This window comes from Diplotaxodon limnothrissa, linkage group LG6, assembly GCF_057381915.1.
Source record: "Diplotaxodon limnothrissa isolate DT_005_m linkage group LG6, D_limnothrissa_male_GT1.1, whole genome shotgun sequence".
NCBI classification, from domain to species: Eukaryota; Metazoa; Chordata; class Actinopteri; order Cichliformes; family Cichlidae; genus Diplotaxodon; species Diplotaxodon limnothrissa.
In genome coordinates, this window is record NC_140601.1 from 42,782,515 (window position 1) to 42,801,245 (window position 18,731).

The 18,731-nt window shown below is 45.6% G+C and overlaps 1 protein-coding gene across 2 annotated transcripts; it reads right to left on the minus strand.

The window, feature by feature from the left end:
* Positions 1–133: 133 nt before the first annotated feature.
* LOC146631284 (uncharacterized) lies at positions 134–18,331 on the minus strand. Of its 2 annotated transcripts, XM_085356490.1 has the most exons (54): positions 18,274–18,331; positions 18,039–18,080; positions 16,183–16,620; positions 15,016–15,063; positions 14,885–14,938; positions 14,729–14,776; positions 14,500–14,643; positions 14,061–14,150; positions 13,095–13,169; positions 12,930–13,004; positions 12,758–12,796; positions 12,489–12,647; positions 12,270–12,341; positions 12,151–12,195; positions 10,614–10,745; positions 10,238–10,528; positions 10,104–10,154; positions 10,003–10,029; positions 9,901–9,927; positions 9,761–9,823; positions 9,570–9,674; positions 9,433–9,495; positions 9,273–9,308; positions 9,129–9,182; positions 8,459–8,530; positions 7,816–7,878; positions 7,664–7,735; positions 7,508–7,534; positions 7,387–7,422; positions 7,061–7,096; positions 6,850–6,966; positions 6,712–6,765; positions 6,537–6,620; positions 6,398–6,448; positions 6,216–6,278; positions 6,069–6,128; positions 5,941–5,967; positions 5,816–5,866; positions 5,642–5,704; positions 5,459–5,497; positions 4,830–4,946; positions 3,777–3,908; positions 3,600–3,695; positions 3,375–3,500; positions 3,213–3,296; positions 2,902–3,048; positions 2,654–2,812; positions 2,364–2,498; positions 2,145–2,282; positions 1,519–1,665; positions 1,303–1,437; positions 1,148–1,228; positions 995–1,048; positions 134–183 (listed from the first exon to the last, which is right to left on the minus strand). In XM_085356490.1, the coding sequence occupies exons 1-54, from the start codon at positions 18,329–18,331 to the stop codon at positions 134–136; spliced, it is 4,752 nt and encodes a 1,583-aa protein (XP_085212616.1). The 2 variants fall into 2 exon arrangements, with proteins under 2 accessions (XP_085212616.1, XP_085212617.1); XM_085356491.1 differs by lacking the exons at positions 12,270–12,341; positions 18,039–18,080; positions 18,274–18,331 and having other exon boundaries at positions 6,537–6,605; positions 6,673–6,765; positions 10,238–10,307; ... (2 more) ...; positions 13,127–13,169; positions 16,183–16,408.
* Positions 18,332–18,731: the final 400 nt, after the last annotated feature.

Below are 18,731 nucleotides of genomic sequence, written 5' to 3' on the forward strand. Positions count from 1 at the left end.
AAATGGTAAAGTTACCACTGAACACCGTCACAGATGACATGATTCAATACGACGTCCCTGATTTCATGTGTTTCATGTTCAAAACACATTTACAGTTAAAACACCAGCGAAACTACTTTCAGCAGCTCAGGCGTCAAACACCAGCATTCCTCTTCCTCCTTTTACTCGTCACTGCGAATTCTCCTGAAACAGCAGAAAACCTTCAGTTAAGTCACTGACAGAAAATCGTTCCCACAAAAACATTTCAGTCAAAATTCTGCGTTTTTCACAGACTGTGGAAAGAAAAACAAACAGTTCTGGGTCTGAAAAAGGAATTGGTGTAGAGGTTTAGACATCTGCTTGTCTAGCAAAAGGTCGCTGGCGTTATTCCAGCAGGAGACAGAAATGCCTTCGAGGTTGAGTCAGGAAAGTCTGCTGACTCAAACATGAAGCGTGTTGAGCCTGCATTCTCTCAAACGACCAGCAGGGGCCGACTCGTCTAGCTGCAAACAATCAGCCTCCAGAGAAGAAAAGTTCAGCTACCACTGAAATGCCAAATAAGCTGCATTAAAAAGCATGTTTGTGGCTTTTTGTTATGTTAGAGTACCAACCAGTGGCTGATGAAGGCTATGCTGAACATTTACACACAGCTTATTGCTGCAGAAGCAAAGGTTCGCAGTAACGACTGCATTCAGTGAACATTGTTACCAGTTTGACAGTTTGTTACCCCGAGGGCGTGTCGAGTCCCGCCCTTTCTCAGACTCCTCCCTCACTGACAGCCGTCAGCTCGAGGCTTCATATCAGGGCTTTACTGCATTACCATGCTGCCTACGTCCTGTTTGCTCACTTTGATGAGCTGTTTAGTTGCGTTTAAGAGAAGTGAGCACTTTGCCAGTTTTGGTGAAGTAGCTACAGAAATGTCAACAACATCAGAAGAGTCTGGATGGATGAACAGCACAACAGGCCAGAGGAAAACCTTTAACTGTTCTTTTAAACTCCCACGAGCAACACTGACCTCTGTCCCCTTTTGGGCCTCTGTAAACGTCATGTCCAGGAAGGCCTCGCTCACCTGTGTCCACACACACAAAAAACACATCTTAAGATTATAAACCGATGCGTTAAATGTTCTGACACTACCAATGAAGTCCACGATTTCCTTTTACTGCACCTCTCTCTCCTTTCAGTCCTGGAAATCCCCTCTCCCCCTTCTGGCCTGGTCTCCCAGGTGGTCCCACGATGGCTCCATGACCTGTGGAGAACACACTCGGTGGTTAAAACACATCCACATTCTGCTGTACCATGCTGCTGCTATATGTCCTTTACTTTTTATATATTCCACTAAATCAGAAACGTTGGTGTCAGAACCAAACAGTCTGCTGTATCCTGGTGGACCCGGAGGTCCCGGTGGCCCCGGGGGTCCCTGGATGACACGTTCAGTGTCACGGAGGAGACCACGAGCTGCAAACAGACCGAGAAGAAGTGTTAACCAGCAGTCCTTTCAGACGTGCTTTACTTTGGCCCGATAGGACAGTCACTCACATTTGATGTATTCCACCAGATCTGTGGCGTTTCCATGGGAATGAAGCCAGTGGCTGTATCCTGGATGACCTGGGGGTCCTGGGGGTCCTGGAGAGCCTTGAAAGACATGTCTGTACTCCCTCATAATGTCCCGCACTACACCATGAGCTGCAGATCAAAGGAAACAGGGTGATACAAATGTCACGATTTAAGAGTGTTTAGCATTGTTTATTTAAAAAACGTCCAGCAGGGGGCAGCACCTCTGGATACAAAACAAAGCCTCACACATTAAACTAGCATTTTAAAGCTTCAACACAAGAGTCCACAAATCCGCCAGTAGTATCACAGTGGACACACCATTGTTTATGGGCTGTCTGTATCTCCCGAGGTAGAGCAGCTCATCTACTAATCAAGTTGGTGGTTTGATCCCAGTCTGCATGCCAAATATCCGTGGGAATGATATTAACCCCATGTTGCTCTCTGATGCATCCATTAGAGTGTGAATGTTAGATATAAGTGTTGTATTAAGTACTTTGAGTGATCAGAGTAGAAAAAAGTATATAAGAACAGTCCATTTACCATTTTATATACATAACCGTGCACTTCAGTGTCAGTTATAAAGGAAACCAAAGGTCAGGTTGACTTACATTTTAAGTATTCCACCACATCCATGACATTTTGTTGGGAACTAACCAATCGGGCCTCTCCAGGCATTCCTGGAGGTCCTGGAGGTCCTTGAACCACGCGCTCAGAGTGGCTCATGGCATCATGGAGCAGACCGTGGGCTGCATGATTTAAGAAAATGTGTTTAAACAGATTCAGTCTGAAGTCAATCATATTTTTTATAAAGCGTGGCGGCCACCTACATTTGATGTAATCAGTTACTTTGAGAGCCATACTGGAGTAGTCGTCAGGCAAACCTGGCTCTCCCTTGTGTCCTGGGGGTCCAGGAGGACCTGGTGGACCAGGAATTCCAAACATGGCGGCACTCGCATCATCACCTGGAGGAAAACACAGCACAGTCTAAGTTCATTAAACTGTAGCCTCTTCTCTACCCACGAGTCTCTGTAACAGCTGTCACCATCTATTCCCCACAAAGACGTAGAACCAAAGAATATCTGGATTTTAAATGGGCGAAGCATTGCTTTAAACTCACTCTTGGTATATTCTTGTAGTTCAGCTTTGAGTGTGTCTCTGTTGAGATGGTCAGCAAAAGTAACCAACCCACTGATTGGTCCAGGGGGTCCCTCAGGTCCAGGGGGTCCCTCAGGTCCAGGGGGTCCGGGTGGGCCTGGAGGACCTTTGAAAGCAACATCTGTAGGAGGGCAGTGGAGAAGAAGACCAACAGTGAGACGCAGTTTCTCTCTTTGAGAAGGTGGAGTGAAAGATTTCTGTCAAACTCACTTTGCAGGTAGTCACGAATGTCTGAGCTGATGTATTTAAAAACTCCAGGTGGACCAGGTGGACCTTCCGGGCCAGGTGGACCTTGTGAGCCAGGGATACCCGGGGGACCAGGAGGCCCCTGAGGGCCAACTAAAGTCTGATACCCATCTAGTTGGATAATATATTTATTGGATTAATAATGGTACTAAATCACGGTGAACTTGAGGTATCTTAAAGTCGACCCACTCAGCTGGGTTCTGGCTGTGGGTCAACATTGTTTCACCCAGACCAAACCATCTGGTCTAACTGCAGAGATTTGTGATGCTTCTTACCTGGTAAAAAGTTTCCAGGAAAACCAGGAGCTCCAGGTGGTCCGGGAGGTCCAGGAGGTCCAGGGACAGCAAGCGCCTCCCTCTCTGCAGAGAGACCAGGATTATAGTCAGACACAACAGAGGACCTTTTTGGTAGGTCGCCTGTAAGACTGTCACACCTACCAGACATCAAACTCAGGACACGTTCAGCCACCTCCTGTGTGTTAAAGCTGTAGCTGCCATAGCCTGGAGCTCCTGGAGGTCCCTGTGGACCCGGAGGACCAGCAATGTATCGCCTCACGTCCTCTCCTGGAAACAAATGATAGGATTCATCACTTTTAGATTCTCATGAAACAATTTTGAATTTCTTTCATTGTAGCAGATGTTGCCTGTGTAGCAGAGACTTACTCTGTAAGAGGCTGATCATGTCACTGAGAGAGACGGAGCCAGGAGGACCCGGAGGACCAGGAGGGCCTGGGGTCCCATCATAACCTCTGCCTGAACCTGAAACAGCAACAGTTACGGACCTTCACTCACACGTCTTGTGTACCATCCTGTGGAGCATTATCATGTGATTGACCATACTGTAGATGTAGGCCATGACTCTGCTGGCGACATCATTAACCAGCCCGTCCACTGCATGTCCAGGTGTGCCTGGTGCCCCCGGAGGCCCAGGAGGCCCAGGAGGTCCAACGAAGTACTCTCTGATGCCACCACCTGATGTCAAAGCACATTTATTCAACATTTTTATCCATGTGTAGATACCAAGTTGAAATACCAGGTTCAAACATAGTTGCAAGCAGCGACAAAGTAGAATGAAAGCTACAAGCAGCCATACAGTTCAGCAGGGCGCCATGTCCAAAGCGAGGCTGAAAGCACCTTTTGCTTTTCGCAGCACCTCCCAGTGTTCAGGTGATGCTCATGAGGGGGCGACAAGTCCAAGATCGTGGATTGGAAAATATTTAAACTCAAAGAATAACAAAGTGGACACATGACAACTGACAGCTGATGGTACAACTTTTCATGTCTTGGTCTTTAAAGAATTATTTTTTAATTATTGCTGCATCCTTTTTAGTTGCACGATGTTTTGTGCCATCTTAAAATGTGATTCAAGTATATGTACCAAATTGGAATTTGACAAATACTTCCAATTTTCCCAACTTTGTGGCTGATTTATGTTAGCTGTGATGGATGAGGACATTAAAAAAAGGAAAAATCTAAACCCTAACATCTGCGAGGCTTGGCCCGAAGATCATCTATCCCAGTTTTATCCCAACTGTGACCTTTGAATTTTTCTTTAATCCCGAATTTCATTTCATTGGATGCTTTAAAATCAACACGATCCAAGGATTCCAAGTTTCGTCATTTGTATAAAGCAGTTCAAAATTACATGCATAAACACAAGTCCAATTCTAGTCCATAGGTGGCGCTGGAGTGCTTGAGGCGCAGATGTGAAGCTTGGTGGAAAAAAAAACCACACACAAAAAAACAAAATCAGGAACTTTTTGCCAAATTTGTTAATGTTTTAGTGTCTGCCATGGACTCCAGAGGGAGCTTCAAAGAAGAAGAATTTGATGGAGATGTATAAGAAAAGGGAGAAGCAGCGTGCCTGCGCAGCTTTGCCAGTGCACAGCTTACTCTTAAGGAATTCTGCAATGCACGGGGTCAAACCAAGTGATCCCGATCCAGGACAATCTCTTCCAGGTGGACCGGGCGGTCCAGGTAGGCCTGGGGGGCAAGGATTGAGCAAGCTACCTGGTGCGATAACACGAATTCCCAGAATGTCATTTACATGCAGACAATAAGCTCAAATATCAGTTTAAAAATATTTGCTAATGACAAGAACATCCACATCTTCAAACGCTGGCCGAGCAGTGACACCGACTTCTATACAGCCACAAGTTGTATAGTGTGCTGAACACTTTACAACCACAGGAGTCGCCCCCTGTTGGTTGTTCAAAGGAAAGCATGTTTGAAACAGTTTAAGTAACATTTCTAATAATCTAACACTGTCAAACTCACACTGGGAAGGCTTTAAAGAAAGAAAAAGGATCAAACTAGATACAGAGCAACTAATGCCCGAGGGTTCGGAAAATTTGGGTTTGGTGTGCTAGCAGCAGCTAATCAGGCAGAGACGAATAGGCTGTAAATGAAGGCTTTCCTTTAATTATTCTACACCACCCTGGGACAAATTACTTCCAATAATGTAAAACTGTGAGACTTTGAAGATACATCACAGATATAGCATATGTGAGGGATGACTTTACCTGCGGAGACTCCTGGAGGTCCTGGATCTCCCGTAACACCTGTGAAAGGAAACATAAATCAAATTAAAGTAAATTAGAGCCTTTTCTGAGTTGGAAGCACACGGACAGAAAGAAGAACCAATGTGCAAACATGAAAAGATAATGTCGGAAAGCTCAATAAGCTCAGAAATGATTTGAATTTACCTTTAGGTCCCGGTGGCCCGTCTGGACCTGGTGGGCCTTGAGTTCCAGGCTGACCTGGGAAACCTGCAATGAAAACCATTCATATCCAATCATAGCTCGACTGTTTGTTACTGACCCCAGAAATACCTCAGGGGCACCTGAACACATTGAGACAGTAAAAGGTTCCTGACATACCAACACCTGGGTCTCCAGGGCTTCCTGGAAGGCCTGGTTGTCCTGGTTCACCTGGAAGAGCCACCATTACATTTAGACTGTCTGTGAAAACCTGGAGTTTCTAAAGTACGACGCAGTTTCCTCACCTTGGTACCCTTGTGGTCCTGGGTCACCTAAGACGAAAGAATTATAGAAAACATTCAAACTTCAACACTGGCCAGTTAATTTTCAAAAATATTCAATCGTCAATATTCATCTGGTCCTCTGCACCTACCCTGTGACCCTTTCTGCCCCGGGGGTCCTGGAGGTCCGGGTGGTCCAGCAAAGAAGGTTTCTGAGATACAAAGTAAAGTGCACCAAATGCCATGCAAAGACACCAGAGGACAGTGTGTTTGTGTGAAATTAGTTTTCTTTTACCAACCTGATGTCGGCACAAAGCTCCCAGGTGCTCCTTTCTCGCCTGGAGGTCCAGGTTCGCCGATACCTGTGAGGACACAGATCGGTTTAAGATGGAGAAAAATATTCTGATGCTGCCAAAATCATCTTTTATGCTGATCATCTATTTATTTATCTTTGTGTCCGTGGAGAAGAATACTTATTTACCTGGCTCTCCAGGAGGACCTCTGGGTCCTGGGGGACCCTCTTTAGACTCACCTGAATGAAAGTAACATTTGCATAATCGCGAGTTTAATTTAAGCCACAATGTTTGACATATTTGTGTTACATATAGCTCTAAACGTACCAGGAGGACCCTGAGGACCAGGTACTCCAGGAGGTCCTGGAGGTCCTTGTGGACCACGAGATCCAACCACTGAGGAAGTGTCTGCTAGGTAAGAAAACACCGAGGACGTGTTAATATAATATGTTTTTGCTGAAACCAGTAGTGGATTTGGTGAAACTAAAGCTGTACCGCTCACCTGGCTCCCCCTTCTGCCCCCTCTCTCCCTTTTCTCCTCGCTCTCCCTTAGATCCTAAATGATTTTATCACAGGAAAAAATCAGTCCACATTTTTATTCCATCCAGATGCTTCGCATTGGACAAGATGGCAGATTTACCTGGTTGTCCTGGGATACCAGCAGGGCCAATTGGACCCGACAGACCAGGTGATCCAGCAGGACCTGGAGGTCCAGCTGGTCCTGGAGGTCCAGGGATGGCCACAGTATCAGAGCCAACTATACACAAAAAGATAAACCAAAACCAAGTAAAGCTTTTCAAGCCCAAAAATGAACGACATGTAGCGAGTGTAACAAATCCTGCTGTTCTTACCTGGAGAAACGACTTTACCAGGTGTTCCTGGTTCACCTGAAACACAGCGTTAGGCTTCATCAAGCACCTATGCAGTCTAGACATATATCAACGCCGCCACCAGCTTTTGAGAAAACCACTCTTTAGTGTTTCATACATTTTAATAAGTAACAGTATTTATTAATGTCTTTGAGTTTTTTAGGGGAACTTTGGCTCCAGTTTTGTTCATCAGCGTAGCCTCACATGCTTTAAGGTTAAGAGCTCCAGATCTTCTGCCCTGTTGGTCCAAACTTTTTTCATTTTCATAGGAAATAAATAAACTGACTAGAAAGAAAAGACGACCTCACCTTTACCACCAGGCTGGCCTGGGATTCCTGCAATACCTGAACAACAGATGACAAAAGCAAAACATGATCATTTAAATATGTACATTTGAATCTGTACCTTAGTTTTTGTATATTATCATACCTGGGGGTCCCTGCAGCCCAGGGGGGCCTGAGGAAAAAAGTGTTATTGTAAGGCGTGAGAGAGATTGAGGTTTTTATCTCAGGTTAGTCAGATAACATTAAACCGAACATGTAACCAGTAGCAGCAGAGGACTTTTGGTGGACAGGCATTTGATACCTGGGGGACCGGCATCTCCAGGAACTCCAGGTGGTCCTCTGGCACCAGGAAGTCCTACTGAACCTGGGTCACCTACAGTTTATACACAGATGTTTTATACCATTTACAACACTGTGTTCTGTAGTTATTCAGTGTTTGTCCAAACTTCTCACCTGCAATTCCTTTAGATCCCTTTAATCCTGGAGGTCCTTGAGGTCCAGGCTGTCCGGGTTCACCTAAAAATAAAGGGTTGAGGTTTGAAGATGACATTTTTAAGTCTCACTAGTTATTTCTTGCTTCGTCTTGTAATAGAATAACCTCAACCCAACATACATATGTACTGCTAGCCTGCATTGGCTGACAACGTGGCGCGTCCTTACACACTTTTGGTAACTTTTATCTCTACAAGCCAAACATGGCGAAATATCAGCATTCAAAATGACTGTATTTCAGTTATTGTTAAAGATGCAGAGTGAATCTGGGAGGGGCTAAAATCTAAAACTAAACTGCCCCCTTCTGCCGACAGAGTCTTTTTACCCTTTAGCTGTAAAAGGTTGATGGGATTGTCAGCCTGCCAGCAGGCGGGCATTGTGGAGACCAGAGTTTGTGAAAACGATAACTAGAGAGGTCTGAATCCTGGTGACCTTGACCTCAAGGTCAGAGGTCAATGTGCCTGATAATCTCGTAGGATTTTCAAATATTTAATATTAGTTATGTGCTGGTGGCCACAGCAGAGAGGCCATGTGAGTGAACTCTTCATGTGCAACAGAAGGACTGCGTGGCCTTTGTGGATCACAGACGTGTGCTGAGACACACCTGCCGGTCCACGTGGTCCCCTCTCTCCGTGGTCTCCTTTGGTTCCCGGCAGCCCAGGTGTTCCTCGCTCCCCTGCGTCACAGACAGTGGAAGAAGGTGGGGTGATCAGAGAGTTGTACAAAGTGGATAAAAGCTTATCCGTTCAGCAACTCAGTGCATTCAGGTACATGGACATGAGCTGCTGAAGATCAAACGGAGCACCAGAAGTGAGGAAAAAAGGGGATTCGAGTGATTTGGATCATGCCAGGGCTGATTGATAGGAAGGCACCAACTCAGAGAACTGCTCGTTAAAACTGAGCTATGCATGAACGCACAACAATCGGATCAAAGCTTCAGGCTGCTGGTGGTGATGTAGCCGTGTGGGGATATTTTCTGGGCACCTTAGTACCAGCTGAGCTCGCCACAGTGTAGCTGAGTATTGTTACTGAGCCTTTATGACCATAGCACCTGCATGGTGCTATCATCTTAACATGGACCAATATGTTAGTGAGACAAAGGATTTAAGCAGCAAAAAGGAGTCCAGCCAGGTATGAGCAAGGTGTATCTAATAAAGTGGCCACTGAATGTACACACGGTCTATGGATTTTGGGTAATATTGTCACAACACACTTAGAAGTGTCAGCATCCCAGTTTATACACAAGTCTAAAAAACCGAAGAGAAAGCGTCTACCTTTGGTTCCTGGAAGCCCCGCCTCCCCCTGGAATCCCTTTGATCCAGGAGCACCTGGATACATTTTGACAGATTTAATGAAGAAAAGGCCGTTGGTCGACACAAATCAACACTTTTAATATAGATGTGAAACTGAGTCTTTACCAGGACTTCCTGTGGCACCCGGCTCTCCTGTGGCACCTAAAGCAGACAAGAAAAACATGCTTGTAGCTGCTAATTAGCATTTAACCTAAAACCTGCTAAATAACATTTTGATTCTTTGAATCTAAACTATCTGGTTTGATCATCACAAGCTTAACTTTACCTTTTGGACCTGCAGGTCCAGCAATACCAGCGGGACCCGGTCGTCCTGGCTCACCCTGGAATCCTTTCAAAGCCAAAATACAATCAGTAAATCCTCTCATGTATTTAGCTCGCTGACTTACTTGTATAGTTTCAAACCTCTGTCTCCTTTGGCTCCAAAGCCAGGTGATCCAGGTTCTCCTCGAGGGCCCACCGGTCCTTCCCGACCCCTCTGACCTTGTGGTCCCTCAGCACCTGGTTCACCTGAGCAAAGAAGAGGAGGAGTCAGGGCTTTTTTCCTTTTAGTGTTGTCTTTACAAAAGTTATTAAATATTAATTATTAAATATACCTGCACTTCCCTTTGGTCCCCTTGGTCCTTCCAAACCTGGGTGCCCGATCTGCCCAGGAAGACCTAAAGCAGACAGACATCAAAGAAGAGGTTTGTCGGCTCACCGGGGAGGAAACAAACACATTAGTTCTGAGGCTTACCTGGAGGGCCAGACGTTCCTATATCACCTGCAACAAAACAAGTGTCAGCAGCTAGTTCCACATATTACACCGTTATTATGTGTACCTAGAAGTACTCCTCACCTTTTTGTCCTAATGGCCCTGAGTCACCTGTAATGCAGAAGCCGAGACGATAAATACAAACAAAACATGAATTTCTAAACGATTTTTAAATGATTTCAAACCTTTAGGTCCCGGCTCTCCTCTCTCTCCTTTCAGTGAGTATGCCAGAGTTTCTAAACCCAAATAAAGTTTTCAGTATTTGTTAAATGTCCAGAAATGGTTGAAGACAGCTGATCGGTGCGTTACATTTTCACACCTCTTACAGATCCTGAGCGGAGCTCATCCCTGACCAGCTGCTGTATGAGTCTTTCCAGGGTGGCCCTGTCCTGGACCAGGCTGTTTCCCGTGCCTCCGCCTTTGCCAGCACCATCCAGGTTGAGCCCGTTGTCGGAGTCGATGAGGGTTGAAGCGGCGTTCTTCTCGATGTATGTGGATTCCACCCGCTCGGAGATTTTGTTGCCAGAAGACGTCAAGTGACTGACTGACGCGGATCTGGTGATGGCTTCCAGAACGTCCACGCGGCCTTTCAGGCGTCTGACTTCTTCACCTGTGAGACAAGACGCAGGCTGGCAGGTAAACCTGTGCAGATCACTCTCACAGACCCCTGTGATGGTGAAGTCTTTCCATCTTACCCAAAGCAATGAGTCCAAAAAGGACACTGAAGAGGAGCAACAGGCTGAGCAGGAGGCCCAGGAGCCACTGCCACCAGCTGCAGCAGGAGCACAAGCCAAAACTGGACTGTTTCATGTCTTTTATATGGATGTCTGAGAAATAAACAGATTCATGTTGTTTAGTCATATTGGATCTATTTTTACATACAAGATAAAAATAAACCTGCATTCTTCTTTAACGGCCAGCAGGGGGCGACTGTTGCAAAAATGAGCCAGATTTTTACAAAAGTCCGGTTTCGTGATTTCAATTCAAATCAGTTTTATTTATACAGAAAGAAATCACAACAACAGTTGCCTCAAGGTGCTTTTATTGTAAGGCAGACCCTACAATCATACCATCATGCAGCCCCGATCAAAAGTTTAAGATCGTAACAAGGTTCCAAGTAGAGCTTCAACGTGCAACAAGAGGAAATGAGAGCGAGAAAAAACTTTTTTTCTAGCCATTTATTGAAAACAGCGTTTAAACTGAAACAGGCTGTTTTACACCTGTAAAACCTGTAAACCCCCCAAAACAGAAATCAAACATGAACTCAGTCATGAGCAGCTCCACTGTTATTGATGATCACTTCAAACATTCGTTGTGGCTTCTTGATTCAAGCGTTTCCATGAGGTGAGGGGGAACAGACGGCTGCACAAACACATCTACTGTCTGGAACTGTTGTCCATTTCTGTAAACCTCCCCTGCCATCCATCCTGAAAGTTCTCAGTTGGATTTAGATCAGAGGAACACGCAGGATGGTCCAAGAGAGTGATGTTATTCTCCTGTGGGCACCGTGACCCTGCTGCTGCAGTTCAACAACCCGACCATGTTCTAAAAGCTAACGTTTGTTTGGCTTTGCCACCAGAACGTCACGGCAGTGTGACTACCTGACCGAAAATGACAATGAATCCACATTTTGCAACAGCCTGTTTCAGTTTAAGCGTTATTTTCAATAAATCGCTCAGAAAATGTTTTGCATCACTCCCATTTCTTCTTGTTGGATGTTGAAGCTCTACCTGCAACCTTGTTAAGATCCAACCGTGCAAAATATGATTTTTCTCATTTTTCAAGTGGTCCCCGCTGGCGACAGCGGGAAGGAAAAACTCCCTTTTAAGAGGAAGAAACCTCACCCAGGCTCAGGGAGGGGCGGGGCCATCTGCTACGACCGTTTGAGGTGAGGGGATGAAGACAGGACAAAGGTTTGCTCACATGTGAGCGTGATTCCTGAGAGTCTGAGAGCCTGCAGGCTTCACTGTTCAGCTCAAGAGGCTGCTGCTCACGACGTTAAAGCTGCTGTTTAGTTGATACGATTTTTCCTTTTGGCTTATTTATTAAAACATAATTAATCAACTTCAGATGGCCTAGGAGACCTCCACACAGACCCAGGCTAGCAGTTCCCAGTGCACATGTAAAGTGTTTCGCTTTGTAGCTAACAGCTGACGATGTGTGGGCAACATCACACCCTAAATATGTCAGAATATCTAAATCTGCAGGAGTTTATTAAGACTGTTAACATACCTGCATAGGTGGCTTTGTCTTTAGTCCCAGCTTTCAGGGTCGAAGCTACGGCAGAAACAGAGATGACATTAATAAGTGCAAACCTGGCGTATAACCTGTGTGACAGTTATCCGGCCTACATTCTGTTGCTCTGTCCACTGTGCTGAAGGATTTCAGTTTCTCAGTCTTCAGGGTGTCATCAGAGAACAAAGCTGCAACACATCAATGACCCCTGATCAAGAAGCAGATCTTCAGGACCATTAAAGTAATAATATATCTACAAGAGCCAAACACAGCTGTGCTCTAGACCTTCAAATTTAACTCCAAATAATAAAGCTCAGATTTTCAGTTTGTGTTACCGGGTAAACTGGCAGGTGCAGCAGACATGAACTGCTTCCCGGTGTCTTTGGCCACGACGAGCCGCTCTGTCGGCTTGATTGGAGCGTTCTCCTTCTCCGTGAGCACAAACTGAAAGTCTTTCCCCGAGGCCTCGTCACCGGTGGGGCTGCTGGGTCTCACTGTCAGCCACAGACAGCGGGACATTCGTGTCAGTGATGACCTGTGCCTAATTAAACATCTTAAATCTTTTTCACAGCCAGCAGCTGGAGCGTTATCTTCATGTCCTCACCTGTGCTCGTTCCAGACACGTTCTTCTGCACGCCGTAAACTGTGAGGAGACAGGAACACGTCCTCATTAAACAGGGAGAGGGCAAAGCTGTGAGCTAATGTGTGCGGGTGCTTTTTAGTGTCACGTCTAGGAGGTGAAGTGGGACAGACTGGATAAAGGATCAGTGCTTCACCTATGTGTGTGTTGGCTGCAGTGGGAGAAAAGGCAGTGGGAGTGGTCAGGTTATTCTGCACGCCGTACACTGGAGCTGAAACAGAGTCAAACAGCGTCGTTATCCGGTGACAGCGTGAAGCTCAGCATTGAACGCTGCGCTGTGACACGGCAGGAAAAGGCTCACCGGAGCTGCCGTTCTGCGCCGGAGACGGGCCGCCGCTCACAGACGGAGAGCCGAGTGTCAGGTTGTTCTGAGCTCCTGTACGTGACAGAACAGCCGCATTAGTCTTATCATCATTATCTGCCACCGACGGCAAAGAAAAGGCTTCAGAGGCCTGCACGGGTCTACAGCAGAAACATGCAGTGCAGGGCGAACTGAGGGAGAACATCACAGGACTCTGTTACTGCCAGAGGAAACGATGATACCTCCGTTCATCTATAACAGGGACACGCATGCAGCATGTAACATATGCAGTGTTTTAATGCCCAGCAGCTTTATCTATCCATGTCTTCAGTAAACAAAGGTTTACAAAGGGTTGCTGTGGCTTATTTTTCCCTTTGTTGTCTTTGTTTCCTTGCATCACAGTATTGTGGTTAAAATCATCTTCATCATCTTCCTTTATAGGTTTGTAAAGTCTTCAGCGTTTTCTTTTTGTTTGAGGTGAATTTAAAATGACGTCTCTGAATATGTTCAATATTTAAGACGATTTTATATTAAAACATTTATAAAATAAAAACAAGCTTTTATAGATTTTTCTTTTCAGAAACTGCCCCACGGTTTGTTTATAAACAGTGTTTACACAAACATTGTTTTTTATTAAAGGAAACAAAGTCTTCTGTTTGAATGGTGAAACTTTTCGTCTTTCTTCACCAAAGTAAACGAACCTTTTCTCTATGCTGCTGTGCTACAAACACAGATCAGATCTGAAGCTTAAGTTGAACCTTGCGACCTGTCTGCATCACCACGGTAACGAGCTGATCTGGAGCAGGATTTTGAAATTGTGCGGATTCATGTTTATTTTTATTTACTGTTGCTGAAGGAAAACAGCAGAGGATCCATACAGAGCGTGAAGCAGAAAGTTTGGCCTAACAAACAAAGTTCGCGACCTCCATCCTCTCTGAGGCAAACACAAACCCTCCTGTCACCGACCTGGCTGGTAGAGGCTGCTCAGGTTGCTGTGGTTGGGGTTGCACATGTAGCTGCTCACAGACGAGCCACTCCACAGGCTGCCGTACTGATCTAAGAGGGAAGAAAGAGGAGATATTCATCCACTCACCTCCTTCTCACATGGCAGACATGTTTGGGCCTAACTGGGCCTCCTTTCAGCCCTCATTGCTCAGTCGCAGCTCTGACAAAGGTTGCATGAACTCGATGTGATCTCGATGTCACACCTGACAAATATAAGCTGGACCTGTTGGTTGAGTCCAGCAGTTAGATGCATCCTGGATCAATCCTCTCAATCCAGGATGGTTGTTGCCCGTCTAAAGCGTTTGTGTAGAGGTGGGCAACTCCTGAGGTCCACCTCTGCATCATCTCAGAGTTTAAATTGCTACACGAGTGACATGTGAGGCCTTTAAAGTGACCGAACCTGCACCGGAGCTGTCAGGCAGGGTCCTCGGGTCCACGCTGGCCTTCTTGGGGATGGGCAGCGTGTTGTTAGGGGACTGGGTGGGGCTGATGCCGGTGGAGCGGTTTCCTCTCAGCAGGCGCTTCACGTCGTCCAGCTCCGTCCCTGAAGCACAGGAACCGGTGCATTTGGACCAAACTGATGAATGAATGCTTTACGGTCTGGATGTGTGATGGAGGGCGATACTCACAGCTTCCTGTAGGAGAAGCGCTCTGCAGCCGGACTCTGATCTCACTCTCTGAAAGCAACCCGAACTAATCAGTTGACCTTTAACCTGATACCTTTAGATTAAAACAAAACGGTGTCGTGCTTCATTTTTATTGATCATGTGGTTTCAGCGTGTCACCTCGGCTCTGAGCTCTCCCTCTAGTGACAGAAGTGGATGGTGCGCTTGAACTGCCTGTAAAAACACAACGTCCAAAAATCTGTTATAGTGCACGTGTAAACTTTTAATCTGAAATTCAAGCATAAACTCACCATAATCCTTCCTGTTGTACTCTGGAGAGGAGTTTGGACTCGAGCTCTCTGAAACATAAAATTAAAGAACTAATTATTAGAAAGCTGGACATCCTGTTCCACAGGGGGCGCTATCGAGACCGTCCAGCATGAACGAGAACCTGAAGAGTCCAAACATAGATATTTTATATTCTTTTGTTTTCCTGGAAATGTCCATCATGGTTCAGTAGACGTGTTTTAGACAATAGTTGAAGCTCAGTTTCTTCTTTACAGTTTGAGCTGATGTAAACTCGTTTCTGTGAGTGAAGGTCATCGCAGCAGCCCGAGCAGCAGAGGGAGCTGCATCACCACAACCAGCCGTGGAAGCTTCTGCTGGGCTTTAACTACAACTATGAATACAGAAACACCGACACTGCAGTTCCTCAAATGGCCACTTGAGGCCTCCGGTCTCGATGGAGGTTCCAGGTTTCCGAACAAGCTTAGAGGTTCAGTTTTTTTACCTCTAACATCTGGATACTGACGTGCTAATCGTTTTCCGGTTGACTTCAGCTGCATATTTTTAATCTAACTGATGCAATAGCATCTAAATATACTCACTTCATGCTTGCAGTGAACAAAATGCTCTGCCAATGACTTATTTCAGCTGGACAAACAATTAATATGTTCACGAAGATAAAATAAAAAGTCTTCGGAGCTTAAAGAGAAAGTGACCGGACGTCTTTGAGTTTGTTGAAGATGTTTCACCTCTAACCCGAGAAGCTCGTTCGGTTAGAATAAATGTGATAGTTTGATTCTTTCTAGTAGATGATGTAAACAATTATTTTAGCTGTTTAGCTTCATTGACTCGAGGATTAGCCTGCCAGCGCCCCCTGCTGCAACTCAGACCAAACTGCAGCCAGTTAATGTGTGAAGGTTGAACCTTCGATGATTCAGGCTGTTTATGACTTTAGCTGATTTCTGTGATTTTTTATTAAAAACATTAATTTCATTAAAGTGATTTAACATGTTTACTACGACTCGTCATGTTTTCTACAGGAACTGGTCGATTCCTGAAAAATGTCTGCTTTTACTTTTTTGGCGCTGATTGTAATTTGCTGGTTCTGATTCCATAATTAAGCATCTTATTTTTTCACGTCTCTCAGTAACATAAAGCTGGCTTATTACTGCTTATTGACCTTTGACCCTCACCGTCAAAGGCCTCTGACAGCGCTGCAGCCATGGTGGTGATGCTCTTCCTCTCCTTTGAAGCAGGTGAAGAAGTGAACATGGAGGAGGAGGAGGAGGAGCCCCTCTTCGCCTCCCCTGATCTTCCTGAGCTGTAGCCGGGTTTGTTCACGGTGGAAACTGTCACAGCGCCCAAACCTCCGTCCCTTTTCGCCCCCTCTCTGCCACCGCTTCCTGCACTGTAGGACATGTTTGAGGAGCCGGCAGCAGCCCTGAACTCTTCACCCGACGCCTCCCAAGCCTCTGAAACCAGAGACCCTCCGCCTGAAGATGCAGCAGAGGAAGCTCCTACAGAGGTGGTGCTGATTCCCTCGCTGGATGTGGTCGCTCCAGAGCCTCCTGGTGCAGCTCCACCACCTGACCCACTGACACCCAGTGATGGACCACCTGAAGGCAAAGAGACTGCAGACAAACAGCTTAGTTAAAACCAAATGAATATTTTTCCTTCTTTAATCTTTGTTTTTCTTGTCATCGGTTCAGTAATTCATCAAACTGTCTGCCTGCCGCGACCGAGCCAGGCGAGGACTGCAAGACCGAACTGGCAGAGTTCATATTTGACCTTTAATTTAAAAAAGAAGAAAAGTAACAACATTCCTCAGATGATCCTCCGCTTGCCTCTCTGTGTCTCAGCATGCTTTATGACTGTGAGCCCTGCAGCCTCAGGTGTGACTTATGCCAGGCACACAGCAGGTGCTGCCCACAGTCGTCTCCATTTCTATTATCAATGATAAGCTGTCAGCTGCCAGCCTGTGCCAGGAACCACACGAGACAGAAACACAGCGGCATCACTCTCAGTACAGAGCAGGTGCCAGTTATGAAGACCTGTCATCTGAACACCTTTCAGGTCTTTCTTTAGTTTCACAGCTCGCAGTCGTGCTGCTGTGGTTCAGCTTCATGTTCTTCATTTCAACGCATCGCCAGAAAACACTGAAGAGAGCAAAGTGAAGCGTTTAGCTTCAGCAGCACAACACTGACGTGGCAGCAGCTACACAGGCTCTGTTCTGCAGGTACGACTCCAAGAACAAACATGATGATTCCCGAGGCTCAGGTTTGGATTTGGATGAGTCGAGAGCTTCTGTGTTGGCAGCTGTGGTGCAATGAGAGGATCCAACCTTGCCAGACGTTCAGGTTTATCCTTCAGCTGGTTGATCTTTGAATGTTAAACAACGTTAAAGATGTGGTTGTAAATTTCTGTCTCCTAAATCTTCAGTCTGGTTCAGTTCCAGCCGGAGACGCGAGCCTCCTGTGGGCTTCTGTCACAGGGCTCCGGTTTAAAACCCACGTGAGCCGCGCAAATCTTGTTCACTGAAAGTCTGAAAAGTTGATTTTGGTGAACCGAACAAACTTTCTGTGGTTTCCTGGATGACTGATCATCGACACACTGACCGAGAGCTGACTCTCCTTTGTCATGGATTTCTGTAAACCTGGTTTTGTTGATTTGTGGCCACTTGGACATAAACGAGACAACAAACAACATTTAGTTTCTTCATAGGAAGTTTTTGATTTAACACTTTTACATGTTCAAGTTTCCACTGCAAAAATAAAGGAAAATGATGATGAATGTGCTGAAGCAAAGAGTGGATACAGACTCAAAACCAATAAAAACATGTAATGATGATAAATGTGTGATAACTACAGGATACAAATGTTTTTCTTACTCGTTTGTCTCCAAGTGGAGAGAAAAATGATTCAGAAAACAACTTTATTCCTGTAACCTAATGATGATTAATGTGTTTGATGTGATTTGTTTCGTCTCCATGAATAATGTCTCTGGAGTTATTGATTGATATCCACATGAAAGTAAAAACATCTAAACTTACTTGGCGACGTCAGTCGAACAGTCTTTGGTGGTTTTCTGAAGCCTGTGAAGAAATATTTAGTCGTTAATACGTCGTCTCTGATGCTCTCACAGGATTTTCCACCATGTTTCCCAAACTCCTGACAGCCTTTAACGTGCATTCACATTCAGTCCAAACATGATTTATTCTCAGCTGTGATTCGATTAAACCGAGTTTCTTTTAACCAACATTTCAGAACAAACCTCTCTGGTCTTACCTTTGTTTACGACGCCTCCGCCTGAGCCGACCGTCCTCTCCGCCGTCGACCTGTCCATCCAACGCTAACTGCTGCAACAACACACATGCTGCTGCAGTCAGTCCACAACAAAGCAGCTCTCGTATTGTGTGAGAGATGAAAGAGCGCGACTCGTAAAAAGCCTGATTTTCTTACAGTGAAGTGGACTTTGCTGCACGCCCGAGGCCGTGTTTGCACACCGATATGTCTCTGAGCTCGTGTTTCTCTCCTTTGTGTCTCTGGTGGAAAAAGCTCTTTAGAATGATTGAAAGCTCTGCAGAAAGGACGCAGCTCTTTGTTCTCCTGATAAATGTGGCTTTGCTTTTAACAGATGGGACGAATGTAGAAAAACAATCCTCAGCAAAACTGAAGCAGGTCTGAGGTTTTACTGGTGAACTGGGAGGTGGCATCAAAGGTTTTCCAACAGTCCAACAAATGGA

Coding starts and splice junctions, on each gene's coding strand:
- LOC146631284 (XM_085356490.1), bottom strand. CDS start 18,331: ATGGACAGGTCGACGGCGGAGAGGACGGTCGGCTCAGGCGGAGGCGTC. Junction 9,928..10,002: donor AGGGCCATTAGGACAAAAAG/GTGAGGAGTACT, acceptor GTTTTGTTGCAG/GTGATATAGGAACGTCTGGC. Junction 7,097..7,386: donor AGGCCAGCCTGGTGGTAAAG/GTGAGGTCGTCT, acceptor GCTGTGTTTCAG/GTGAACCAGGAACACCTGGT.